Raw genomic sequence first — 23,819 nt, 5'->3', positions numbered from 1 at the left:
CCGAACTGCTCATTGGTCTAGGACACAAATTTCCATCCCTTAGGAAGAGCCTGCCTTATATTCTATTTAATTGGGCCATCACAACCTCGGGCCTGAGCGTAAGTCAGCCTTTTTCTGTGCACTCACAAAAGACTTAATCAACATGGGATGGGTGGCAGGTCACAACTGCACCAACCCACAAAAAGGAATTTTGGATCTAAATGGTGGCGATTTGATCAGGGGACGTTCCACAGCACACAGGTTATTTGATCATGCATGTCCAAACAAATTATGCTGTGGGCTACTTCAAATCGAGCTATCAGATCCTATATTTCTAGTGTCAGCTATTTACAGTGTGACTTGAATAACCAGCATTGATCAGTTCTCATCCTGCTTCTGAATGGCTTTTTAATACTTTCCCATTCTGTTTAATGTTACTGTTGAACAAAGCAGAGAGTAAGAGACAGAGGGTTAGTCATTACAATTAGAGAGAGAACATTTCCATCATTTTGAAAACAGAGACATCCAGATTTATCCTTGGAAATGTATGACAGTCACAATGTTCTCATCCAGGCCCAGAAGTGTGGCAGTCATGAAGCTTGCACCCAGAAGTGGTGTACCAGGCAACAGTACAAGCCCCTCCATCAGCCAGGCTCCTTGAGTCCATGAAGCTTGCCCATGGTGGTGGTGTACCAGGCAGAAGGTATTAGTGCCTCAGAAGCAGCCCCCTTTAAGACTACTAAGCTTGCACCCGATGGTGTTGTACTGGACTACTATACTAGCGCCTCTGCAGCCAGGCACTTGAGTACCTGTAGCTTGCACCCGGTGGTGGACCAGGAGGGACGTACTAGCAACTCAGCAGCTGGGCCCCTTGAGTTGCCAAAGCTTATACCTCATGGACTCATGGTGGTGTACAAGGCGGGTGGTACCAGCACCTCTGCAATCGATCCCCTTGACTCGGTGAGCCTTGCACCTGGTGGCGGTGTATCCTTCAGACAAGCCCATGGAGTTCATGATGTTTGCATCCAGTGGTGGTGTACCAGGCAGGCCGTACTACCACCTCCGCATCCAGGGCAGCTCAATCCAAATTAAATTCTAACCATTGCAGTGCACTAATGGCGCCTCAGCAGCAGGGGGCCATTGAATCAGTGAAGTTTGCACCCAGCGGTGGTTATGCACCAGTGGTGGTGCATCAGGGGGTCAATGCTACTGCCTCTGCAGCTGGACCCCTTGAGTCTGTGAGCTCACACTGAGTCAAGGTGTACCAAGTAGGTGGTACCAGCCCCTCGGCAGCCAGGCTCTCTCAGCCTGCAAAAGTTATACCCGGTGGTGGTGTTTCGGGAGGGCGAACCTAGGTGCTCTGCAGCTTAGTCACTTAAATCCATGAAGCTTGCATCCGAAAAATCATGAAATTCACTAGTCATGGTAACACTCCCCATAACTCATGATGCTGGCCATGTTTTGCTCATGGTAGACAATGCTTTTCTTATGCAGATGGAAATGTAGCTAGTTTGAGCATGATGGGCATTTGAGTTATGGTGTGCGTTGCATACCTTGCTACATTGTTTTCTGTTATTTTATGTGAGCATTTATAAGTTCTTGCTCACCACAGATTCTTGGCTCTATCAAAGAGAACAACACAACAGATTAAAGACAAGGAAGAAAAAATAAACCATTCAATATGAGCAATTAAAAAAATAAGTCTTTAAATTCTTGCTCAACAAAAGTAATTAGAAGGAGTGTAGATGGCTCTGAAGTTTATTCCATTGCCCTGCTTCAGCTACAGAGAAGAATTGTCCCCTACAGTTACTGGGTATTTGGAATTGCGATACGAACAGCCTGCACTGGGGAGGGATCGAGGAAAGATATAAAGACTCAATTTTGAGGATATATAGACTCAATTTTGAGGATATAAAGTGTGGGGCAGTCGCGTGAACTGCCCAGTGCAGATCACTAGAGGTTTGACTTCTTTATGGTTAACTTACGGAGGTGCTCAAGGACAGGAAATGCCTGAGATGAGATGAACAGCTGCATTCTGCATTAGTTAGAGATATTTTGTGAGGCTGTCAAAAAAGCCCATGTAGCGGGTATTACCATAATTTAGGCAGGATTGACGGAAGCCAAGATTACTGGGATATGATGCCTTTAACTGAAAAAAAGGCAGATATATTTCTCTAAGGTATGAGCTACCAGTGGCACATGCTTGCAATTTTAGAAGCCTGGTGTTCTATGGGAAGATTTGTGCATAGGTAAGTACCAACAATTCGTACAACTTTTGATGCCATTGGACAAGGTAAGTATCAATTTGTTCAAGTCATATTTTGCAATCAACAACTTGGATTTAGTAGGGTGGAGCTTTAAAAAGTTGCTGCCATCTTATGGCGAACTGCTGATAATGCAGAAACAAGCATGCAGTTGGTGTAAAGGGAGTCAGGCAAAGTGCACTGGGATCGATGAGGCTTGAATATTAATTGGGTATCATCTGCGTTCATCTAAAAAAGGGTACCCATTGACTGAAGTAGCTAAACCAGGGGTACGAAAGCGATTTAGAATAACAGGGGTGATAACATACATCTCCGAGTTTGTATCAGCTGAACTATAACTAACCCCTTCACTGTGTTTTTTAGTTAATATCCATTTATTTTTATTGGTGCACTACATTCATATGCCATGTACAAATTTGGCACTGTGAACGTCATATATTCACATATGTTCATGTGTATGGTAGAAATGACCCTTTCTCTGGGATAGGCCATATTCTCGATTTTGTTTGACTTAAATAAGGCAGGAATGAGTCTCGCCTTTGATTGTTAGCCATACCTTGTGCATGCCTATCAGGTGGAGGATAATGACCAGGTCTGGGTGCTCCAGGCTTCCTTCTGTGTAGAACTGTGTGACTAAATTCTTCCTGCAGTAACTGGAAATAAATAAACATGTATGTAACAGCATGTCTACTACTGTATTTGCTTAAACATGGAGGAGTTAGATAGGTGTAATCACTCACCTCTGGGCTAAGATGCTTGCTTATTCGCTTCTCCAGGAATGGCTTTTTCAATATTGAATTGATGGATGGCCGATCTCTAGGCGATATTTTAAACAACTGGCCAATAAGCAATCGCAGGTCGTAGGAATACTTTGTAGATACTGGGAAAAAATGCCCTTGGCAAATCTTCAGCACTAACTGACGTAAACCATTGCCTTCAAACTGCAAAGAAGGGACACATTTAATATTATTTGAAGAATCAGTACCAAGTCTCTACAAACGTGGCAGTTTTCATCACTTGTGTTATAAAGTGAAATCATACGGCGAGCTGAGTGTCATGATGTAAATGAGGCTCTACAGGATTAAATGAACCTCCATTCATTTCTTAATGGTACTTAGGGCTTGAATTAGAGGTCGGTGGTAAGAGAACACAGAGCAAGCTTAAGCCGGTAGGGATGGGGGAAGGCAGCGTTTGCAACTGCAAAGGCTTTGGCGGCTCAGCTATGGAAAGATTGTTTTGGTCACTTTACGGTCACCTGAAATGGTATTGGCCCATCCTGGCCTATCTGTTCAACACCTAGATCACTATGTAAATCCCAGAACATAACAAACCAAGGAAATGTACCTGGCAAACCTAGTGGTCTCTTCTCAACGGAGACAGACATCATTGTCCGATTTAGAATGATGTGTCAGGAAGCAAATTAATAGTAATTAGAAGCAAGTTAAAAAGAACTTAGGGTCAAAAACAAATTTAAAAAAAAGAGTAAAAATGTACTAACTAAAAACAACAAAAAACTAAACCTTTAAAATATGTATCAGAAGATACCAATTAATTTGAGTGTTCCCACAGGAAACCACGCATGCAAAAAGATGTCATCGTGTAAAGCACACAACCTAAGTAAAATAGCTAAGCTCCATTGTGGCACTATTAGCATGACCAAAATCTCTGCTGAGGCTAACTAGCCAAAGCCTGTAGAGCTCGGGGCTACAATCAGTGAGGAATTTCACCTTACAGATGGAGCAAACATCGTCCAGTAGGTTGAGGATGAAGAATGTGTCTGGAAATCCATTATGCTGGGCAGTAATCCTTAATGCAGAGAAGAAACACAAAGATAAAATCCGGAACTGGGAGATGTTTCCTCTCGACAGTCAATAAAGAGTGTGAAGCTGCCGGGGCCTCGCGGTGCATTCACACAGTGGGTTCTCTGATGGTATTAGTGAGCTTGCACTAGCCTCGTAGATTATACTGAGGAGCTGTATCCGCTCTGGTTTCCAAGAGTCCAGATTTCAGGCACAGGGGTGCTTTAAAGGCTTGAATGTTCTACAAAGGGAAAAAGGCAGTGCATTCTGGCCTGCTAGGGGTTCACATTCCCTCTTTTTTTAACAAAAGTACAGTTTTTTCCCATATGGTAAAATGACACTTCAATGTTAATTTGGTGGTAGCATCAGAACAACCTGAATGCTTTTCTTGTAGATCATCAGAGTTGGAATTAACAAACTCAGTTACTTCAACAAATCTTCTCAAGGACTGGGAACAGTTCAAAAAACTCTCCTTATTCCCAATTAAGGTTGGCCAAAGGAAATCCTCTTCTGGGTTGTAAATTCCTCAGTCTGCAGAACTTGGCTATCTGGCTGACACTGCCAAACATGATGTATTAGGACTCCAAGGAACACATATCAAGAGGACCAACTTTGCAAAACTTGTTTCATACCTAAGTGCTACATGAATGTGCAAATAACATTCATACAATCAGGAATGGGGGTATTTTGCTTTTGCATATTTGAATTCTGCCAGTATTGTGGAATATTTGTGTGAGCACATCTGCTCTTGGGGTGCGGCACAAAAACTCTTAAAGTAATAAAGTAAGGATGGGAATAGAAAGGGAGCAGCCCAAAATGAAATAGAAACTGAGGTATACAAAAAGTGATGGATGGAATGCTTGAACTAATCTGAGTCACTAGTACTTACTCAGGGCCGCAGTCCGTCATTATTTTCCAATTTCCAATTTAAAACATTTATAGAGCGCAACGTGCACCGAACGGTTTCTTGGCGCTAGTGGAGGGTTTGGCAACAGAGGCAAAGTAGGAACCTGTCGTAGAGCAGGAAGGGGAAGTTACACGGAGAAGGCCTGTTTGAAAAGAAACGTTTTTAGTTCCTTGAGGAAAGAAACATAATGAGTAGCCGAACAAAGGTGGTCGGGGAGGGAGTTCCAGAAAGTGGGGGCTAAGGTGGAAAAGTTGGTCCCACCCCACTTTTTACGTCTGAAACGTGGGATTTGAAGGAGAGACTTGGAAGAAGAGCGAAGCTCTGGTGGGGACGTATTCTTTTATTAACGAGGAAATGAAGGCGGGGGCAGTGCCTTGGCGGGCCTGGAAAACCATGCAGCCGGTCTTAAAAAGGGAACGTTCCTTAACAGGAAGCCAGTGGAGCTCCCTGAGGAGGGGTGTGGAGTGGTGGTAGCGTGGGAGGCCAAAGACCAACCGGGCAGCCTGGTTTTGGACCATCTGGAGCCTCCGCAGGCTGTATTCAGGTATGCCGTTGTAAAGGGCATTGGCATAGTCCAGCCGCGATATCACCAGTGCGGCCATGATCAATTTGAGTGCCTGGGGGGAAAAGAAGCGAGAGCCAGTGCGGATAGTTCGGAGGGTGAGGAAGCAGGAGGAGACTACAGAACTGATTTGTGAATGGAGGGTGAGCTGATTGTTCATTTTGACCCCCAGTGTTTTGACCGTGGTTGAAGGAGTGGGGGCGGGACCAAGGGAGGAGGGCCAGAAGAGAGAGTCCCAGGGACTGGAAGAACCACCGGTGAGAACCAACTCGGTTTTATCCGGGTTCAACTTGAGATGGTTGTGGTTCATCCAGTCCCTGATGAATGTCATAGTGGACTGGAAGTTAGAGACAGAAAGGGGAGAGGAGGATAGGTCAAAGATGAGCTGGAGGTCATCCGCGTAATTGTACACGGTGACCTCCAGCTGCTGAAGAGCGAAAATGAGAGGAAAGATATAAAGATTGAACAGTAAGGGAGACAGAGAGGAGCCCTGGGGAACACCACAGGTGATGGGGAGTGAGGTGGTTGTGAAGTCTCCTAGCCGGACCGCCTGGGTGCGGTCCCTCAGGAAGGAGGAAAGCCACACCAGGGCTGATCCCTCAATTCCAGCCGCCCTGACACGGGACAGTAAGATGGTGTGGTCCACCGTGTCAAAGGCGGCGGAGAGATCGAGGAGTACCAGCGCCTGGTGTTTGTTATGATCCATTCCCTTCCTGAGGTTGTCTAGGACCGATACCACGACTGATTCAGTCGAGTGCCTGGGACGGAAGCCGGCCTGGCGGGAAGCCAGTCCCCCATTAGCCTCTACGTGGGCGCTGAGTACCGCTGTGACATGGCGCTCCAGCACCTTGCCCAGATAGGGCAGCAGGGAAATGGGGCGGTAGTTGGCTGAGATGGACGGGTCGGCGCCAGGCTTCTTTAAAATGGGCACTATGGTGGCTGATTTGAGCGCAGGGGTCACTACTCCTTGCGCTAGGGAGCTATTGAGGAAAGTAATGGGGGGTTCAGGACAAGAGGAGTAAATTTGTTGCAGGATTCGCGCCGGACAGATGTCTGCCGGAGAACCTGACTTTACTTTGGGGAGTATCTCCAGGAATACTTCCTCAGTGAGGGGGGGGAATGAAGGTAAGATGATTTTGAACAGTGGGAGGAGAAGGATCAACAAAGGCAGACGAGGGGGGGGGGATGTTGGCCTTGATGGTTACGATCTTGTCGAGAAAGTAAGTGTTAATTTGGTCGCATAGAGGCTGGGATGGAGGGATTTGGGGTGAAGCTCTATCGGATTAGGCCAGGTCATTCACTATACCGAAGATTTCCCTGGGTTTATTTTCGGCTGACATTATTTTTGTTGAAAAATAGGAGGTTTTGGCGGCGAGGATTGCAGTCTTGTATTCGGCAAGTGATGTGAGATAAAGGGTTTTTAGTGAGGGGCAGTAATTTTTTCTCCAATGCCTCTCTGCCTGTCGAACGGTCAGTTTTAACTCTTTTAGGTGGTCATTGAACCACCTGTTTGACTCCTTGGGTCGCCGGATGGAAATGCGACGCAAGGGAGCCACTGAGTCACAACCTCCAGCCAACCAGGCATTAATAGTGTTGGCTTGAGAGTCGGATGGAAGACCAGAAAGGGTCGGAATGGAGTTCCGAAGCCGGGAGGTCAAGGTGGGAAAATCAACTCTGTTCCAATTCCGCGCCCAGGTATTTTTGGCGTGTGGGACTTTGGATACCGGGTTGAGAGAGATGGAGAAAGAAATAAGGGCATGGTCGGTCCAAGGACAGGGAGATACAGTCACCGGGGAAACTGGAAGGTTGAGGGACCAAACCTGGTCAAGTATGTGACCGTGAGAGTGAGTGGGGACAGAGATGTGCGGCACAAAATTCAGAGAGAGAAGAGACTCAGTGAATTCTTTCGAAGCGGTGCACTCAGAAGGGTCCGAGGGCCAGTAATTGAAATCCCCTAGCACCAAGACCGAAGCGTAGTTGACCACCAGGTTGGCCAGCAGGTCTTGAAATGCCGGTAAGAACAGAGGCGAAGACTGGGGAGGGCGGTACATTAGTAGGCAAGTAATGGGGGGGGAGAAGACGAGGGAACGGACTGTAAGGAATTCAGTGGAGGGGATGGGGGGAGAGGGAAGGGCTTGAAAGTTCAATTCCGACCGAGCGATTAACGCCACACCACCGCCAACCCTACCCGCCGGGTGATCGGCGCGTAAGGCAACGTAGGAAGGGGGGAGGGTAGCCAAGAGAACGGGGAGGGAAGAATCACAGAACCAGGTTTCGGTCAAGAGCAGTAAGTCAGGCTTCTCAGAATCGAGCAGGACAAAATGCTCATGATGGTGCTTGACCGCTGACCTGGTGTTGAGTAAGAGAACAGATAATGACGGAGTAGGAGGGAAGGGGTCAGGCGGGGAAGGGCATTGTAGCGGAGAGGCAGGCAGAGAGGGCGGCGATGTAGGAATGGAAGGAGGGACAAGCCCTAATGAGGCAATGTGCCTACGGACGGATTCTGAGAGTGGCCAGTGGCCTTGGAGGGTGGTAAGCTCCTCAGAAGAGTATGAAATAAAATTGGCATGGAGTCGTGCCCCTAGCCCCGTCCGGCCGCGGACGGGCGCAGACGGGCTTGCCTTAGGCACGCCCGCTGCGCACGTCCGCTGCGCGTTCTGTAGATGCACATTTGAAATAGGAGGCCTCAAGGGCGGGAAGGGGGCGTGGCCTAGAGGTGGGCGTGGCCAGCGGCGATGGACGCCGGTGCAAGGGGGTCACGTGAGCGCTGGATCCGCTCCGTAATGCCCTAAAGTGCGAAGTGCTTGAGAAGATATCAAAGTAAGGTTTTAAAAGTCACATAAATCATTTAACTCACAAACAGCCTCTACTCCCGGCTTTTCGCCTCAGGAGACAGAACCCAACCGAGCGCTAGCGTATCAGCGCTTATGAAGGGCGGGAAGGGGGCGTGGCCTAGAGGTGGGCGTGGCCAGCGGCGATGGACGCCGGTGCAAGGGGGTCACGTGAGCGCTGGATCCGCTCCGTAATGCCCTAAAGTGCGAAGTGCTTGAGAAGATATCAAAGTAAGGTTTTAAAAGTCACATAAATCATTTAACTCACAAACAGCGTCTACTCCCGGCTTTTCGCCTCAGGAGACAGAACCCAACCGAGCGCTAGCGTATCAGCGCTTATGAAGGGCGGGAAGGGGGCGTGGCCTAAAGGTGGGCGTGGCCAGCGGCGATGGACGCCGGTGCAAGGGGGTCACGTGAGCGCTGGATCCGCTCCGTAATGCCCTAAAGTGCGAAGTGCTTGAGAAGATATCAAAGTAAGGTTTTAAAAGTCACATAAATCATTTAACTCACAAACAGCGTCTACTCCCGGCTTTTCGCCTCAGGAGACAGAACCCAACCGAGCGCTAGCGTATCAGCGCTTATGAAGGGCGGGAAGGGGGCGTGGCCTAGAGGTGGGCGTGGCCAGCGGCGATGGACGCCGGTGCAAGGGGGTCATGTGAGCGCTGGATCCGCTCCGTAATGCCCTAAAGTGCGAAGTGCTTGAGAAGATATCAAAGTAAGGTTTTAAAAGTCACATAAATCATTTAACTCACAAACAGCGTCTACTCCCGGCTTTTCGCCTCAGGAGACAGAACCCAACCGAGCGCTAGCGTATCAGCGCTTATGAAGGGCGGGAAGGGGGCGTGGCCTAGAGGTGGGCGTGGCCAGCGGCGATGGACGCCGGTGCAAGGGGGTCACGTGAGCGCTGGATCCGCTCCGTAATGCCCTAAAGTGCGAAGTGCTTGAGAAGATATCAAAGTAAGGTTTTAAAAGTCACATAAATCATTTAACTCACAAACAGCGTCTACTCCCGGCTTTTCGCCTCAGGAGACAGAACCCACGCCACCTCAGTTTGGACCCAGCTATTTGCAAATCGGTCTTGACCCAGTTCCAATTGGAACAGTCCAGCCCGAACTGCCAAGCCAGGTCCCCCTGAACTGGAACACAAGCAACCCATGACCGATTTCGACCTAGTTATAGACTTCCTAGCCAGGTTCAGCATGGTTCCAGTGACACAGTGTGCACGGGACTCATGACTGTGCATATTTGTCCTACTTATGGAGACAAACTGAAGTATACAAAAAGTGATGGATGGAATGCTTGAATTAATCTCAGTCACAGGTAATTACTCGGGGAGCCCCCCAGTCCATTGTTATTTAGCACACCATGCCACCTCAGTTTGGACCCAACTATATCCAAATCAGTCTTGACTCTGCTGCAAATGGAACAGTTCAGCTCGAACTGCCAAGCACAAGCCAGGTCTTCCCTGAACTGGAACACAAGCAACCCAGGACAAGAAGGCAAGGAATATATTGATGGACTTAATTTGTTTCTCCAAGGAGAAAACATGCACATTCGAGTTCCATTTCCAGATGAGAAAAAGTGCACTTGTCCATTTCATATGTGATAATGGTTATGCATACGAGTTCTCCAGAAAATCTACAACATTCACATATTTCCAGAAATACTAGTGGAATTATTTTGCAAGTTTACTCCAAACATGGGTGAATGCCTAGCAAGTAATTTTTTAACTTTTAACCACGAGCTACTGTGCGTTGGGTCCCAGGTGTTTTTCGGTATGGCACTAACAGGTATCTTCTTGTTTTCTTTTACCAACAGCAAGAAGATGCAGCGGGGCATTAGAAGGGCCCAAGCTATGATCTTTTCAGAGGGTACCACTAAACCATACCCTACATTTCTTTGACATGACTGATACCCCCTTTTACAATAGAGTGATGTCTGTAAAGCATGTAAAAGTTGACGTGAGGCCTGAGAAAACTAACTGGCTATTTCCTCCTTCTTTCAGGATCTCAGTCATTTCAGCAAGTGGGGCAAGAAGTGCCACTTTCTGTCAAGATTGATTCAAGTGAGAGGAAGCAGTAATGTGAGGCCTTACACAATGAATGAAATCCAGCAAAGGACACAGAGCACTGCCGGGAACCAGGCTGTGCGCTTCGTGGGAAAGCCATGCAAGGCAGAGTACTGCCAGAGAACTACATGTCCCAGTGGGTCACAGACTCACGCATGACTAGAGAGATGTCGGGCATCATGGATCTTCAGGTAGAACGTTACTTATGGTGCTTGCCATCCTTGCCAGGCCATTGTGCTTACAATTTTGCTGCAGCTGGATCCCCCTACATTAATCCTGGTTTTCAATCATCAAGACTCCTAATTCCTAAAGGACTAGATCATGGGCATTTTGGTTTACGGAGAAGTACCCTTAAGTCATGCGTGTTTTGATAACGAACTAGCTGCATATTTGTTTCAACTCTCAACACTCAGATTGATTGTTCTGCTAAGAGTTCCTGTGTTGGAACAGGATGGATTCGTAGGAGGACATTGTATAAATGCTAATGCACGTAGTGTGTTTTCCACACTGTTTGTATACTGCTAAGTCCAGAGAATAACAGGATGTGAATGTTGCTCCTTATGTTCCATTTCCACAGACGTTCAGCAGGAACTATACGCATCTTCCATAAAAGGGTGCATAGAGATATAGCTTTGGGTATGTATTCTAAACATAGGAAGATGTCTGACAGCATACTTTAAAGAAGTAATCAGATTCATTAATGCAGCAAGAGATAAAAATATAGCCCATGCACGTGAGATTTGTATCTTTGGGCCAGATGTAGGTAAATCTAATTTACCGACTCTTAAATACCGAATCATACCGATTCGGTATTTATGAATCGGTAAATTAGAAGGAGGGAGATGTAGATAAATTATTATTTTTATTTACCGATTCTGTAACATTCGGTATTTACCGATTCGGTAAATTTACCGATTCTGTAAAATGAAGGGCCCTACATCTCAAAATCCAATTACCGGTCGGTAACTGCTGAATTCGGCCGTTACCGACCGGTAATTGGGGACCTACATCTGGCCCTTTGTATTGTATTGGAGCCCCAAACAGTATGAAAATCACTAGCAGATATGTAAATTTGACTTGAGTGTTAGCAACATTAGTGCATTTTACTGCATATGGAGGTTTACAGGGGATAAAGTAGCCCAGGTTCATCCAGGGCATGGGACACATATTGGCTTTGATCACTGGAAGACACTTGGAGGAGGAGGAGTAGAGGAAGAAGAAACTGTATATCTTACGACATTTACTTTAGCAACCTTCCCATAGGAGAACATGAGATGGGTAACTGTGAGAGCAATTGCCCTGGTCTGAGGCATCTGAATAAAAACAAGGAAGAGAAGGATGGGCCCCTTGAGCCTCATCTCCACGAACAAAACATTTTGCAAGACTGATATATTCAGGAAAAAAGTATTGCAGCTCTGTTAAATAGACAAAAACATTTAAACGTTTTATTAGTAGTTGTTAATAAGGAAGCTAGAGAGTATAAGACAAGTGATAATGAATAGAATGGAAAATGACTGTGAGCTATAGAGATGTATGACTGAATGTCAACTGTCCTGTAGCCGTGCAATGCTTACATGGGCTATGCAATGTAAAATAATAATAACATCATAAAAATAATTGGCAGCAAGGGTGAGAGATGGAAAATAACACTGCTTCCACTGGATCCTGCGCACAAGATTAGTGCAAACCTGACAAGGTGTGTTTCCTGTGCAAGATGTTTGCTTTGGTCAGTTTCAAAGGCTCTGCCCACCTCTAAAGCGAACATTACCTCTACGTCCCTCGTCCTCGACCCAGTCATCACACATGAGGTATTCCACACGACAGGAAACAAAACAGGAAACGCTTTTAGACTCCACCCACCCTCCTGTCAGGTGCTATAACACACCTCACCACCAGAAGCAAATCCTGTTTTGTTTCCTGTCGGTGGTTTACTTGATGGGAGACGCTGGGGTGAGTGCCGGGCGCTTACCTGCTTCGTTTGTCCTGTGGATCCTCCTCTGCTGGGCTCTGGGGGGCTCCCATGGACCGTCGTGGGATTCCTTGGAGTGGGGCTGCTGGGCTTCCCTTTCTCCTCCTGGGCTCAGGTGACCTGTGCTGCTTGGCTTCATGGGTCTTCCTGTTTCGTTTCGAGCCCTGGTCTCTGTTCCCGCTGCTGGATGTGCTGTGGATCTTCCGATTCTCCTGCTACTCGATGTTCTTCCTGCTGGATCCTGGGGTGCAGGTAGGGGTTTGGGGCTGTGAGCGCTGGGCTGTTGTGGAGCGCGCTCCTCCCCTTTGGATTCCCCGATCTCGCCAGTGCCTCTTTGTTATGTGGGGGCCCTGGCGTTGGCTCCTGAGTGTGCCTGCGGGACGAGTTGTTTACCCTGCTGCACTGGGGCGGCCGGCGGCGGTGCTTTGCCGGCTGTCTTGGCGGCGTCTTCCTGGGTCTGCACGCATGCGCATTGTCCTCTATTCCACCCGTCGGCAGTGTACGCTGTGCCGGGTGCTGGTGTGGGCGGGCGCCCGGGTGGACTCCGGGCGCTCCGGTTCTTGGGGCCATTTCCTCGCTGGGCGGTGCCATGCCTGTTCCGTGTTTGTGCACGGTTGTGTGGCTCTGAAGATTTGACTTTGCAGAAGCCTGAGCCTCAGCCTTGTGCCTGTGCGGAGACTCCTGGAGCTGCCGGGGATTGCATCCGGGGCCTCATCCATGCGAGGCCTGCGCTCTTCTGAGGATGAGGATGTGGCCATGCTGTTAGCGCTGCTGACTTTGGTGCTGGGATTCACGGTTCGCGGCTCGCCTGCCCCACATCCGCATTGTCCCTTGCTGGTGCCTTTTTTACTGGAGTGAGTGAATTTGAACTTTGTTCACTGTGCTACGTCCTGCCCTCTAATGTTTTTACTAGGGTAGTTGCACGCCGGATGTTTGGCCACTATTCTTCTTTTGGTTCCGCTTGGAGCGCTGGTCGTGTGCATTCTCCGTCAGGTGTTTCTCTCCTGTACCTGCATATCCCCTTTTTTCCGGTGGGGCCTCTCCCCTCTCCTGTGGTGCGTGCCTGGAGGTGTGCTGATGCCCGGATTGGGCGCCTTCTTCTGGAGTCTTTCTGTTGTTGGGGCTCGTCTATTGCTTGAGGGAGGGGTGTGGCGCAGTGGCCTGGGCGCCTGACTCCGGCCCTCGAGGCTCATGGTTCGATCCCCGGCGCTGGCCGCGGGTTACTCCAGCGCCATGTGACTCTGGGCTATAGCTTGCTTCCTCTTCCTGACGCCCACCTGCGCCTTGACGCCTATTGCTCATACTGGATTTCATTTCATTTCATGTACTGGGACCGGCTTCTTGTCGCCCTTTTGGAAACTGTTGGGGTTTCTGCCTTTTTTTCGGATTTTCTTCCTCTGTTACTTCTGGTGGGTCTTCGCTTCCTGCGGTTGCGCTGCAGGGCATGTCCATTTCCAGGGGGCTCTTGCCTGTCTTCCTTTCCCATGTTTGGATTGCCGTGGGGTTTCCTGAGGATTCTGTGCCCATCACTTCTCTGGATGTTCTCTAGCTCTGGTGGCCTGTTGCCTCTTCTCTGCCGGTGCCTCTTTTGTGTCCTTGGTTCTGTTGCTGGTGTGGAAGGACCCGGATCTTTCTCCATGTCCTGGTTTGTGTCCTTGCTTTCTCCGTTATGGGATTTGGGAGACGCTTTGCCTATTTCCGTTCCTGTGGACTCTGTGGTGGCCAGTCTTGTGGGTCGTCCTTCCATGGCTGCTGGTCACATTCTGTGGGGCGGTGTGGACGAGTGGGTAGTTTCTGCCCTGTGGATGTCTTCTGCCGCTTCTCCTCTGACTATTCATTCTGGCATTTGTAGGGAGTATGTTGCCCAGTCTTTGCTGGCCGATTTCGAGTCCCTGTTTTCGTCCATGCAGATGGGTGCCGTTGTTCGGAGTCGCTGGAGTCTATGGAGCGCCTGGTGGTATTTCTGTCGGCCATCTCCTTTGTTCCTGTGTAGTGGGCTCCTGCTGTGTCCTGCTGTGTCCTGTGGTTCCTCTGTTGCTGCCCACCATGTCCTATTACTACGGGATTGGATGTTGGACGCGGCCCCGCGTTCCTTGGCTTTGCGGCTGCCTTTCTCTGGTGCCCGTCTGTTTGGTGTCTCGCTGGAGGAAATTCTGCGGTGCTCGCTTCGGCGGCACTTGTACAAAAATTGGAACGGTACAGAGAAGATTTGCTTGGCCCCTGCGCAAGGATGACGCGCTAATTCGTGAAGCGTTCCATAATAGAGTACACATGGTCCCAGAGGGGTGCCGGGTCTGGTCCGCAGCGTTCCTGGCTGGGCCGCCCTTTGGGTCGTTTTTGCTGTTCCCGCCACCTGGCCTTGTTGCACGGGGTCTGGACTTGTTCGTACGGATGATCCAGTTCTTGATGGAGGCCCTCCAGATGGTTCTTCCGTTGCTCCAGTCGGGTTGGGTGTTCTCCACGCTCGTCCTCCACGATGCGTGTCTGCACGTCCCGGTGGCTGTGTCGGTTCGGCGTTTCCTGCGATTCTGCCTGGAGGGTCAGCGCTGGCCATTCTGCATCCTCCCCTTTGGTCTTCTGTCCGCCCCCCGGGTGTTCGCCATGGTGGTGGCTCCCTTGCTGGCCCGTCTACATGTCCTGGGGGTGTCTGTGTTCCCGTATATGGGTGTCTGGATGGTTCAGGCTCCGTCCCTGGAGGTTGTGTCTCACCACCTTCTCTTGTCCGTGTCTGTGCTCAGGGACCACGGGTTTTTGATCCACTTGCCCTATGTCGCCTGGAGCCTGCGACCCGGAGGACCTTCATCGGTGCAGTGTTCGGTTCTGTGTTGGGCGGGGTGTTCCTGCCGGACGCCCGGATTCGTCGCCTCCAGTCCTTGCTGAGATGCTTGTTGTCACGAGCCTCGGCTCCCATCTTTCAGTGGCTGGAGGTTCGTGGCCACTTGGCTGCTTCTGTTTTTCAGTGGAGAAGTGCGGCTCGATGGTTGGAGCGTCGGACCCTGATGCGGAGGTCTAGCCTGGGACCGGGGTTCATTTCCACGCCTCGGCGGGTCTTGGGCTCATACTTCCACGGATCTGATGATTTTTAATGGGCCGGGGTTCATCTGCGGCCTCTACTGTGGCATGTGCAGCGGTGGGTCCCCTTTCCTGTCCTGGACTTTGCGGTTCCTGTTCCTATGTCTCTGGATGTTGTGTCTGCTCTCCGGTGGTGGCTGGACCCCTCCCGCCTTTCCGTGGGGATGTTGTTTCGTCTCCCTCCTCCTCTGGTTGTGACCACGGATACCTGCACCTCGGGCTGGGGCGCGACTCTGGCCCGTTGGGTGGTGCTGGCGCGTTGGCTCCCGTCGGAGTCTCGCGGGTCATCCTTCTGGAGGGAGTTGTTTGCAGTGGAGAGGGGGCTTCGTTATTTTTGTCTTCGTCTGTAGGGTTGCCATGTCCTGGTGCGATCGGACTACACAGTGACTGTGGCATCTCTATATCTCCGGGGGGGCCCCGCGGTTCATCCCTGAATCTGGTGGCCTGTTCCATCTCGGCTTGGGCGGAGCTTCATCTTCTGGCCCTGTCTGCTCCACACATTGGGGGTGTGGTCAATGTGGTGACGGACTCCCTGAGTCGGTGGTTTCCCTCATCTCTGTCCCTGTGTTTGGCTCCCGGGACCTTTCGGATGCTTTGCCTGAGGTTCGGGACTCCGGCTCTGGTCTTGTTTGCCTCGGGGTCCGTTGCCCTGGTGCCCCTGTTCTGCTCCGGGTCTCCAGAGGTGTGCACTGGGGGGGGGGGGGTGGATGCCACCTTTGGCCCCCTTGGCTTCTCTATGCCTTTCCTCCCTTTCCTTTGTTTCCTGCATTTCTGATGTCGGTTCCGCGGGAGGGGGCTCAGGTGGTGGCGGTGCTGCCTCGCTGGCAGAGGAGGTCCTGGTTTCCTCTGCTGCGGGGCCTGGCGATGGGGCCTCCTCCCCTCTCCTCTGAGGTCTCCGTCCCTCTTTCTGGACTCCTCACTCTCGATGACCAGACAAGTCAACGCCGTTTCATCTTCTTGCTTCAACATTCTTCGCATGCTCAAAAAAACATTTAGCTGGATCCCCACCGAAACCAGAAAAACGGTCACCCACGCACTGGTTACAAGCCGACTGGACTACGGAAACACCCTATACGCCGGTAACACCGCAAAACTTCAGAAAAAACTCCAACACATCCAGAACGCTTCAGCCAGACTCATACTAGACATCCCGCGTAATGACCACATTTCTGATCACCTGAAAAACCTCCACTGGCTCCCCGTCAATAAGAGGATAACATTCCGCCTCCTAACCCACGCACACAAAGCACTTTACGAACTTGGACCCGAATGCCTCAACACACGACTTTCCTTCTACACCCCCTCCCGCCAGCTAAGCTCCTCCAACCAAGCCCTGGCTGCTGTACCTCGCATCAACAAAACCACCATGGGAGGAAGATCCTTCTCCTACCTGGCGGCTAAAACCTGGAACTCACTTCCCATTCACCTTCGCCTCACTCAAAACCACCTAGCATTCAGAAAGCAACTTAAAACCTGGATATTCGACAAATAATTCCCCACCCTTCCCCAAGCGCCTTGAGACCCTCTGGGTATGTAGCGCGCTATATAAATTAATTGAATTGAATTGAATTGGCGGTTTGGGGGTTGTACGGGTGTCTCTTGGGGCCCGTGGTCTGCCCGACCACTTGATTTCGGTGCTGAAGGCTTCTTGTTGGTAGTCTGCCTTGTCTTCCTATTCGGAGCGCTGGTCTTCTTTCTGGAGGTGGTGTTCCTCCTCTGGTTCCCTTGCTGGGCCTTTCGGCTGCTATCCGTGCCTTCCGGGTCCCGGATTCCTTTCTTCCTTCTGATGGTTTGTTGGTTTTCTCGACTTTTTCGGAGTTTCTCTCTTCTCCTTCTGGTCGCTCTTTGGTGCCCCCTTGGGGTATCTCCTTGGTCTTGGGGGTTTTGCAGTCTTCCCCTTTTGACCCTTTGGGGTCTGTGGACCTTGAATTTCTGGCCTGGTGGCTTTTCTGTTCTTTCTTTTGGCCTCGCACGTGCCTTGTCCATTTCTGTGGCTCGTTCTGGAGTGTTTCGCTCTTCTGACTCTCTCTCCGTGTCCTTTGGCTTGGCTGGTTTGGCTACGGCTGCTTCCAGGCTCTCTTTGGGTCGCTGGTTTATGGCAGTCTTTACTCTTACCTATCTTGGTGCTGGTTTGCCCTGTCCGGCGGGTGTCCTGGCGCATTCCGCTCGGGGCGTGTCTGCCTCCTGGACTGCTTACCTGGGTGTGTCTCTTGGTGGTTTTGCCGGGCTGGGTCCTGGGCCTCCGAGTCCACGTTTGTGCGGCACTGCTGGTTGGGTTGTGCCTTTTCTGGCCGGACCGGTTTTTGGTCCTGGGGTGTTGCTGGCTGTGGGGGTTTTTCCCTCCGCTCTGATTTTGTTTGTTTCTTGCAACTTTATCTTGCTGCACTCCTTTGTGTCTGGTCTGTGTTTTGTTGTGTGGTTGCCAAAGGCCTGTTTTGGGCATTGCTTTGGTATGCCTCATGTGTGATGACTGGGTCGAGGACGAGGGACGTAGAGGTAATGCTATGATTACGTATGGTAATCCCCATTACTCTTAGTCCTACTCGTCCTCGACCCAGTCATACAACCCGCCCGCCCTCCCTTTCCAGGCCTTTGGTGCTTGGTACATCAGGATTTGCTTCTAGTGGTGAGGTGTGTTATAGCACCTGACAGGAGGGTGGGTGGAGTCTAAAAGCGTTTCCTGTTTTGTTTCCTGTCGTGTGGAATACCTCATGTGTGATGACTGGGTCGAGGCCGAGTAGGACTAAGAGTAATGGGGATTACCATACGTAATCATAGCATCAGCCAGGTCGCCCCTCCCACACACCTCAGACTTTGGTGCCAGTAAGTGGAGAAGAACTACAAGATGAAAGAAGGAACTAGGGCAATATGTGCCTCCTTGCAAGAACATTGTTTAAACTCTAGGAATGATACTGTAAATTAAGATATTCAGATTCTACTGTCACTTCTAAGTGTTGTATTCCATTAATATAAGTCTATAGCTGCCATCTTTCAAAACTAGGGAAACAATTGAAGTGTATTTTATGAACAGCTCAGCTATGGTTGGTAGCCTCCATATCATTGTGACTGGCACAGGTTCACATGGAGTAATTTTTAGGCTACAGGGCAACATGTCACAAATGCTTACAAAGCTTTCATAAAACAAGTAGGCGTATCACCAGACAAAGGTGGGCCAGTTAGACACGCTGTCAATTAGTGTTAATAATTCACATTTTGCAATGACAGCTTAGTGCTCCGTTGTGGAATATAGCACCTTACATAGCATGCGCTTACAATGCATACGATCACAACGTGGTCGTTACAACAACCGTGATGTTACATCGCAGTACATTGCAACGCAAGTCGTTACATCCACTTGCTGTAGGAGGCGCGCTGCGCTTAGGAATAGTATAATTTACTATTACAAATCCAGTGTGCGCAACAGTAGGGAAGGTGATGAAATGGTAAATTATACTATTCCTTAGGTAAGCGCGTCCCCTACAGCAAGTCGATGTAACGACTGGTGCTGTAATGTACTGCGATGTAACGACCGCGTTCAAGCGATGTAATGGCTATTTCCCCCCATTGTGTACTAGGCCAGGCACATGTTAAAAGGTGCTGCATGGGGGTGACACCTCCACTTAACAGTGCATTCAGGATCATGTAAGTATAGAGGTCTTTACAGCAGAGTCTAGCTGAGGTAAAAAAACAGGTGTTCAAAAAGCATACAATCTTCCGGTACACAACCAATAGAAGCATGTGTCCTTTGCACAGCTAATAAAGCAGCCTCCTTATAGGTTTTCAGTTTTTAATTTTAGCTCTTAAGTTGACCTGTGCCGCAAAAGTCACGAGCTGCTAATTATGGTTCAAACATATGGGTATATGAGCGCTTACCCTTTCTCCCACACTGCTGCCTTGGCAACTGTTAACTATTTATGAGGCCCATTGCAGTTATCTCTAGACTCGTATATTTATACAGATCCAGAGCACAACCAGACCCCTGCACAGACATCCTATGTGCACGTCGAATTGTGTATGTTATCTGTAGATGGTAACAAGACTCTATGTTGTGGTGAGAGTCTGATTGCTGGGACCCGTGGGACATATTATGGACAGTCCTAATTTTCATGGCAAAACATGGATAAGGGGATACAGCTTCACCAGACAGTGGAAATGTTTTCCTGCATTCCAGGAGCTAATTGGAGAAGACCAGACACTAAAGTGAGGGAGGATGGAGGTATGATTCACCCTTGTATATGATTTTTCTTCCCCAGCACGCGTGTACCTATGATTGTAAATGTTTATCGGCTGCTTACCTCTTGATTCAATGCTTAGTATAAGCCCCATATAACTCATATTTAGATTTTACTATATTGTTGACTACTATTCATGCCTGATTATTCACTTAATACCCTATATCACCACGCTACTTCATATAGCCCCCTTGTTCTCTCTAGACTATATTTGATTTGTTATGTGTGAACTATTGATCTTATGTTTATTTTACTACCCATGTTTGACTCAAGTTCTGATTGTTACCTTCCCTACAACTGCAAGCGTTCTGATATCCTTCTGGATCTAGTCTGCGCTATATAAAACTTTATAAATAAATCAATAAATAAAATGGAGGTTGGACTACCCCTAGGTAAGGCCCACCTATTTGTCTTTCCCTGATTCATACATCAGGAAGGCTAATGACTGGACTGATACCAAATTCCTCAGTTATTCAAAGATCCAAGACAAGAGATTTCAAAGCATCTGTTGTTTTCGGGATAATAAACTTTTTTTTATGAAAGAAGAAAAATCACACACAGAAGCTTCAGCAGAAGTGTGGTAAAGATTTTAATAAAATCGTTTAATGTCAACATTTGAAAACTGCAAGTTATATAAGACAGACTACTTGTGTTACTGTATCTCCAATGATAAGGTTAGGTCCCTTTAAGGGCACTAACAGAAAGCATCAAGGAGCATTTGTTACCTTCCTATAGAATGTGTGTCGAAAACGCAACATTAGTTACACCATTTGCAGATCACATGTATGCTCTAAGGAAACTTCATAAGAAATAGGTTGAGTACATCTGGACAGATGATGTGCAAAGAGTTCAGCTTCTTTTTGAAGAGGTAACAAGTGATACTGTAAATCAAACACATTAGAATCATTTAATGTGAGAAGTAACGTGTGGTGGATGCCATCAGTTATGATGTGTGGTAGTTTCTATCACAACAACGTGGGAAAAGAATGTGGAATATGGATTTTGTGTCCAGGTTACTAACCCCTTCTGAAATGAGATGCTCTGATGTTGAAAGGAAGTTATTGGCAGTCACGTGGAAGGTACAACATTTCCACCACTACGTTTGGGGCATGGAATTTAAATTACTGATGGATCACAAACCGCTAGTGTGGTACTGGCATGGGTAGAGGAAATTTACCAGTTCATGTATAGCATTAATGTTGCACATCACAAAATTAAATACCTAGTCGCAACAATTAGGGTCAATTTAATCTTATGTATTACACGCTCTAAGGAAACTGTCTACAGGAAACTCTTTATATCTGTTTTTTTAGATTATATGATTTGATATGAACACCCTGGCAAAGTAATGATATATGTATGTCTTAATGCACTGGTTAAAAGTCTTAACCCAGAGAAGTAACAAAACATTTTGATCAACTTCATTTTGGAAATACTTTTTTTGACTAATTTGAAAATCAGGGTGCCTGTGGGAACACACAATTCTGTGTGAGCTCTGTTGTGTATGGATTACAATGCACTGACCTCATTTGTGGGATGTATACTGGTGGAAGTCAAAGTGCACAACACAATTGAACCATTACAATTCACACAATATTCATATCAGTACCTAGAATGTGAGCAGTAAGGAACACTTGATTTATCCTGGCTGCAACAATATGGTGGCAGAATGCTTGGCAGATGTTCGGCCAAGGAGGAGTTAAAAAGAGGGATGAAGTTGAGACAGAGGACGTGGTGGCAGTTTTGGCAGATGTGCTAGTGTGTGGGTTGACTGTTACAGATCAGAAATGAGAATCGAGGAACTGTAAGATAGTGTTTTGGGTGGAATAATAAAATGTGTCAAACAAGGATGGTGGAAAACATCGGTGGTGAATTAGGCTTATTTAAGCAAGTGGAGCATGGGTTGAGTTTGGGGGGGAATTTGTTATTATGGGATCATTGGTTGAGTGTTAAGAAGGAAATAATGTTGCTGGCTCACCAGAGTCTCATGTGGATGCCTAGCATCAAAACGATACTATGTGATTTTTACTTGTGGTCTGGCATAGTTCTCAGGTTCATAAGTGTCCAGCTCACATAATGCTGGTCAAACAGCTAGAAAAAAATGTCAATGTGTGCCTTTCAATATAGTGATTTAATTCTAAAGACTATCTATGAATGCATGCTTTGCTTTAGATTATGGTGTTGGATTATGGATCAAAAAAAATACCAGAGGGGGTTTTTGGCGAGTATGCCACTACTGGTAGGAAGATGGAGTTTTTTTTGTTCAATCATGAGTGAAAATATAACGTTGTGGTCACAGATAAAGTGTGCAGATGTTATCAGATGAAATGAAGAGGTTTTTAACAGCAAAATTCCAAAAGATTAAGGCAGCAGACCTGGTCAAGCACTACTAGTTCTATTGTTCTAAATTCTGGATGGTGCAAACTTCTTCCTACACCTGCTACCAATAGGTGTATAAATCAAAGATACAAAAACATAAGATGGAAGGTGCACACAATTAGAGTCCAAAAGAAAAGAGGTATATTGTATATCTTCTTCTTTATTTAACAATATTCAAACAGCAACTGGCAATTGTTCTTCAAAGGCATATAACCTTTATAAAGTAAAAGGATATCATTCTCCGATAAGAGCATATGGTGAAGCTGTAGAAGACACCGGTCTGTGGTGTAACACGGTAATCGGGTTCAGGAATCTGGCTCGTAGCGGCGTCCCGGACGCCGCTACGAGCCAGATTCCTGAACCCGATTACCGTGTTACACCACAGACCGGTGTCTTCTACAGCTTCACCATATGCTCTTATCGGAGAATGATATCACAAGGAATATAAGAAATTTCCCCTGGGAATCACTAGACTCCCTGGCGAGCGTTTGCTCAACCTTGAACAATCACTGTATCAAGTCCCTGAATTCTGCCATACTCTGAAAACCATTGGACTCAACGTTGGGCTGACTCTTTCGTACCTAGTGTGAACACCTCCTTTTACTTTATAAAGGTTATATGCCTTTGAAGAACAATTGCTAGTTGCTGTTTGATCCACACGGTTTTGTCCGAATAGGTTGACAACTTCAAACTGAATTGATTCGCCCTGACGAAGTTCCACAAGGCAAATGGAACGAAACGCGTTGGCTGTGCCTGTATCTGACGAATATTGTTAAATAAAGAAGAAGATATACAATATACCTCTTTTCTTTTGGACTCTAATTGTGTGCACCTTCCATCTTATGTTTTTGAAGAGGTTTTTAGAAGATCATGTTGTAGAATGGTAATATTTCATAACAGAACCACCAGGGCAACGGCAGCAGAGGGTTTCAACAAAGGGATGAAGAAGGCTGTGCAGCTGGCATTAATATATGCATTTGACTGGTTTAAGGAGGGAAGCAGCCATTTGGATATATCACATAACGTCACACTAATGGATAATGAAGGTGAGATAGGATAAGAGAGTGAAGACAAGAAAGGTGAAGTGGAGAGTATAATTCAAACTGCTAGAGTAAACAAATTGATTCTAAGTGTGGTGTTCGAATCAATGATTTCAAGGGCAGCGAGGATAATAAGGTTGCCAGAGTTTGTTGTGAAGGGAGATTCACATGTTCATCCATCCATGCAGTTGATCTCTGTTTAAAGGAACTATACATAGGGGAAAGGGCAAAAATACTAGCATAAGATGTGTTTTGGGTTGATACCTGTAGTAAATTAACGGGATGATGAAAGTAAGTGGTTTCCAGTTGTAAAAAAGGAAGAAGCATGAAAAGTAACATTCAAGAGGTAATTCTGTAAGGGTCTGAGAGTGCTGAAGGGTCATTAACAGAAAAAGGCCCCTATTGAGATCAGTACTGTAATGCTAAATGATGGGGTGCTGCCGCAGAATATAATGAGGGGCCTCTGAGTCTCCCATATATTCATTGACTTTGGGCTAAATGGGGCCTTCTTGAAGGGTTAGGGCTCCCCCCTACGTGGTAAGGGCTGCAGGAGCCAGTGCTATGCCCCCGATTTAGATTGGTGAGGTAAAAGGTTTAGACTCCATTGAACAGACAGTAGTAAAGTTAAATTTCAGAATACACAAGATCCCTAACAAGTTTGCTAAATTCAAACGGAGTATTATTTTTCCAGTTTACTTTCAGTTTACTTTCTTTCTT

The 23,819-nt window shown here is 47.7% G+C and overlaps 1 protein-coding gene and 1 non-coding gene across 2 annotated transcripts in view; one reads left to right on the top strand and one right to left on the bottom strand.

Moving 5' to 3' along the window:
- NEK5 (NIMA related kinase 5) overlaps window positions 1-23,819 on the bottom strand; it is a 416,861-nt gene that overhangs the window by 229,197 nt on the left and 163,845 nt on the right. Inside the window, exons 9-10 of the mRNA XM_086935035.1 lie at window positions 2,984-3,184; window positions 2,800-2,896 (exon numbers count right to left, since the gene is read on the bottom strand). Coding sequence (XP_086791161.1) covers window positions 2,800-2,896; window positions 2,984-3,184 — 298 coding nt within the window. The remainder of the gene's footprint in view (window positions 1-2,799; window positions 2,897-2,983; window positions 3,185-23,819) is intronic.
- LOC147698451 (U6 spliceosomal RNA) lies at window positions 14,538-14,644 on the top strand. Its single transcript, XR_015299484.1, has one exon. It is a non-coding gene; the product is annotated as a U6 spliceosomal RNA (small nuclear RNA).

The sequence above is a fragment of the Lissotriton vulgaris genome, chromosome 8 (assembly GCF_964263255.1).
Source record: "Lissotriton vulgaris chromosome 8, aLisVul1.2, whole genome shotgun sequence".
Lineage (NCBI taxonomy): Eukaryota > Metazoa > Chordata > Amphibia > Caudata > Salamandridae > Lissotriton > Lissotriton vulgaris.
Note: the sequence above shows the minus strand (reverse complement) of the source record. Positions and strands in the feature narration are given on the sequence as shown.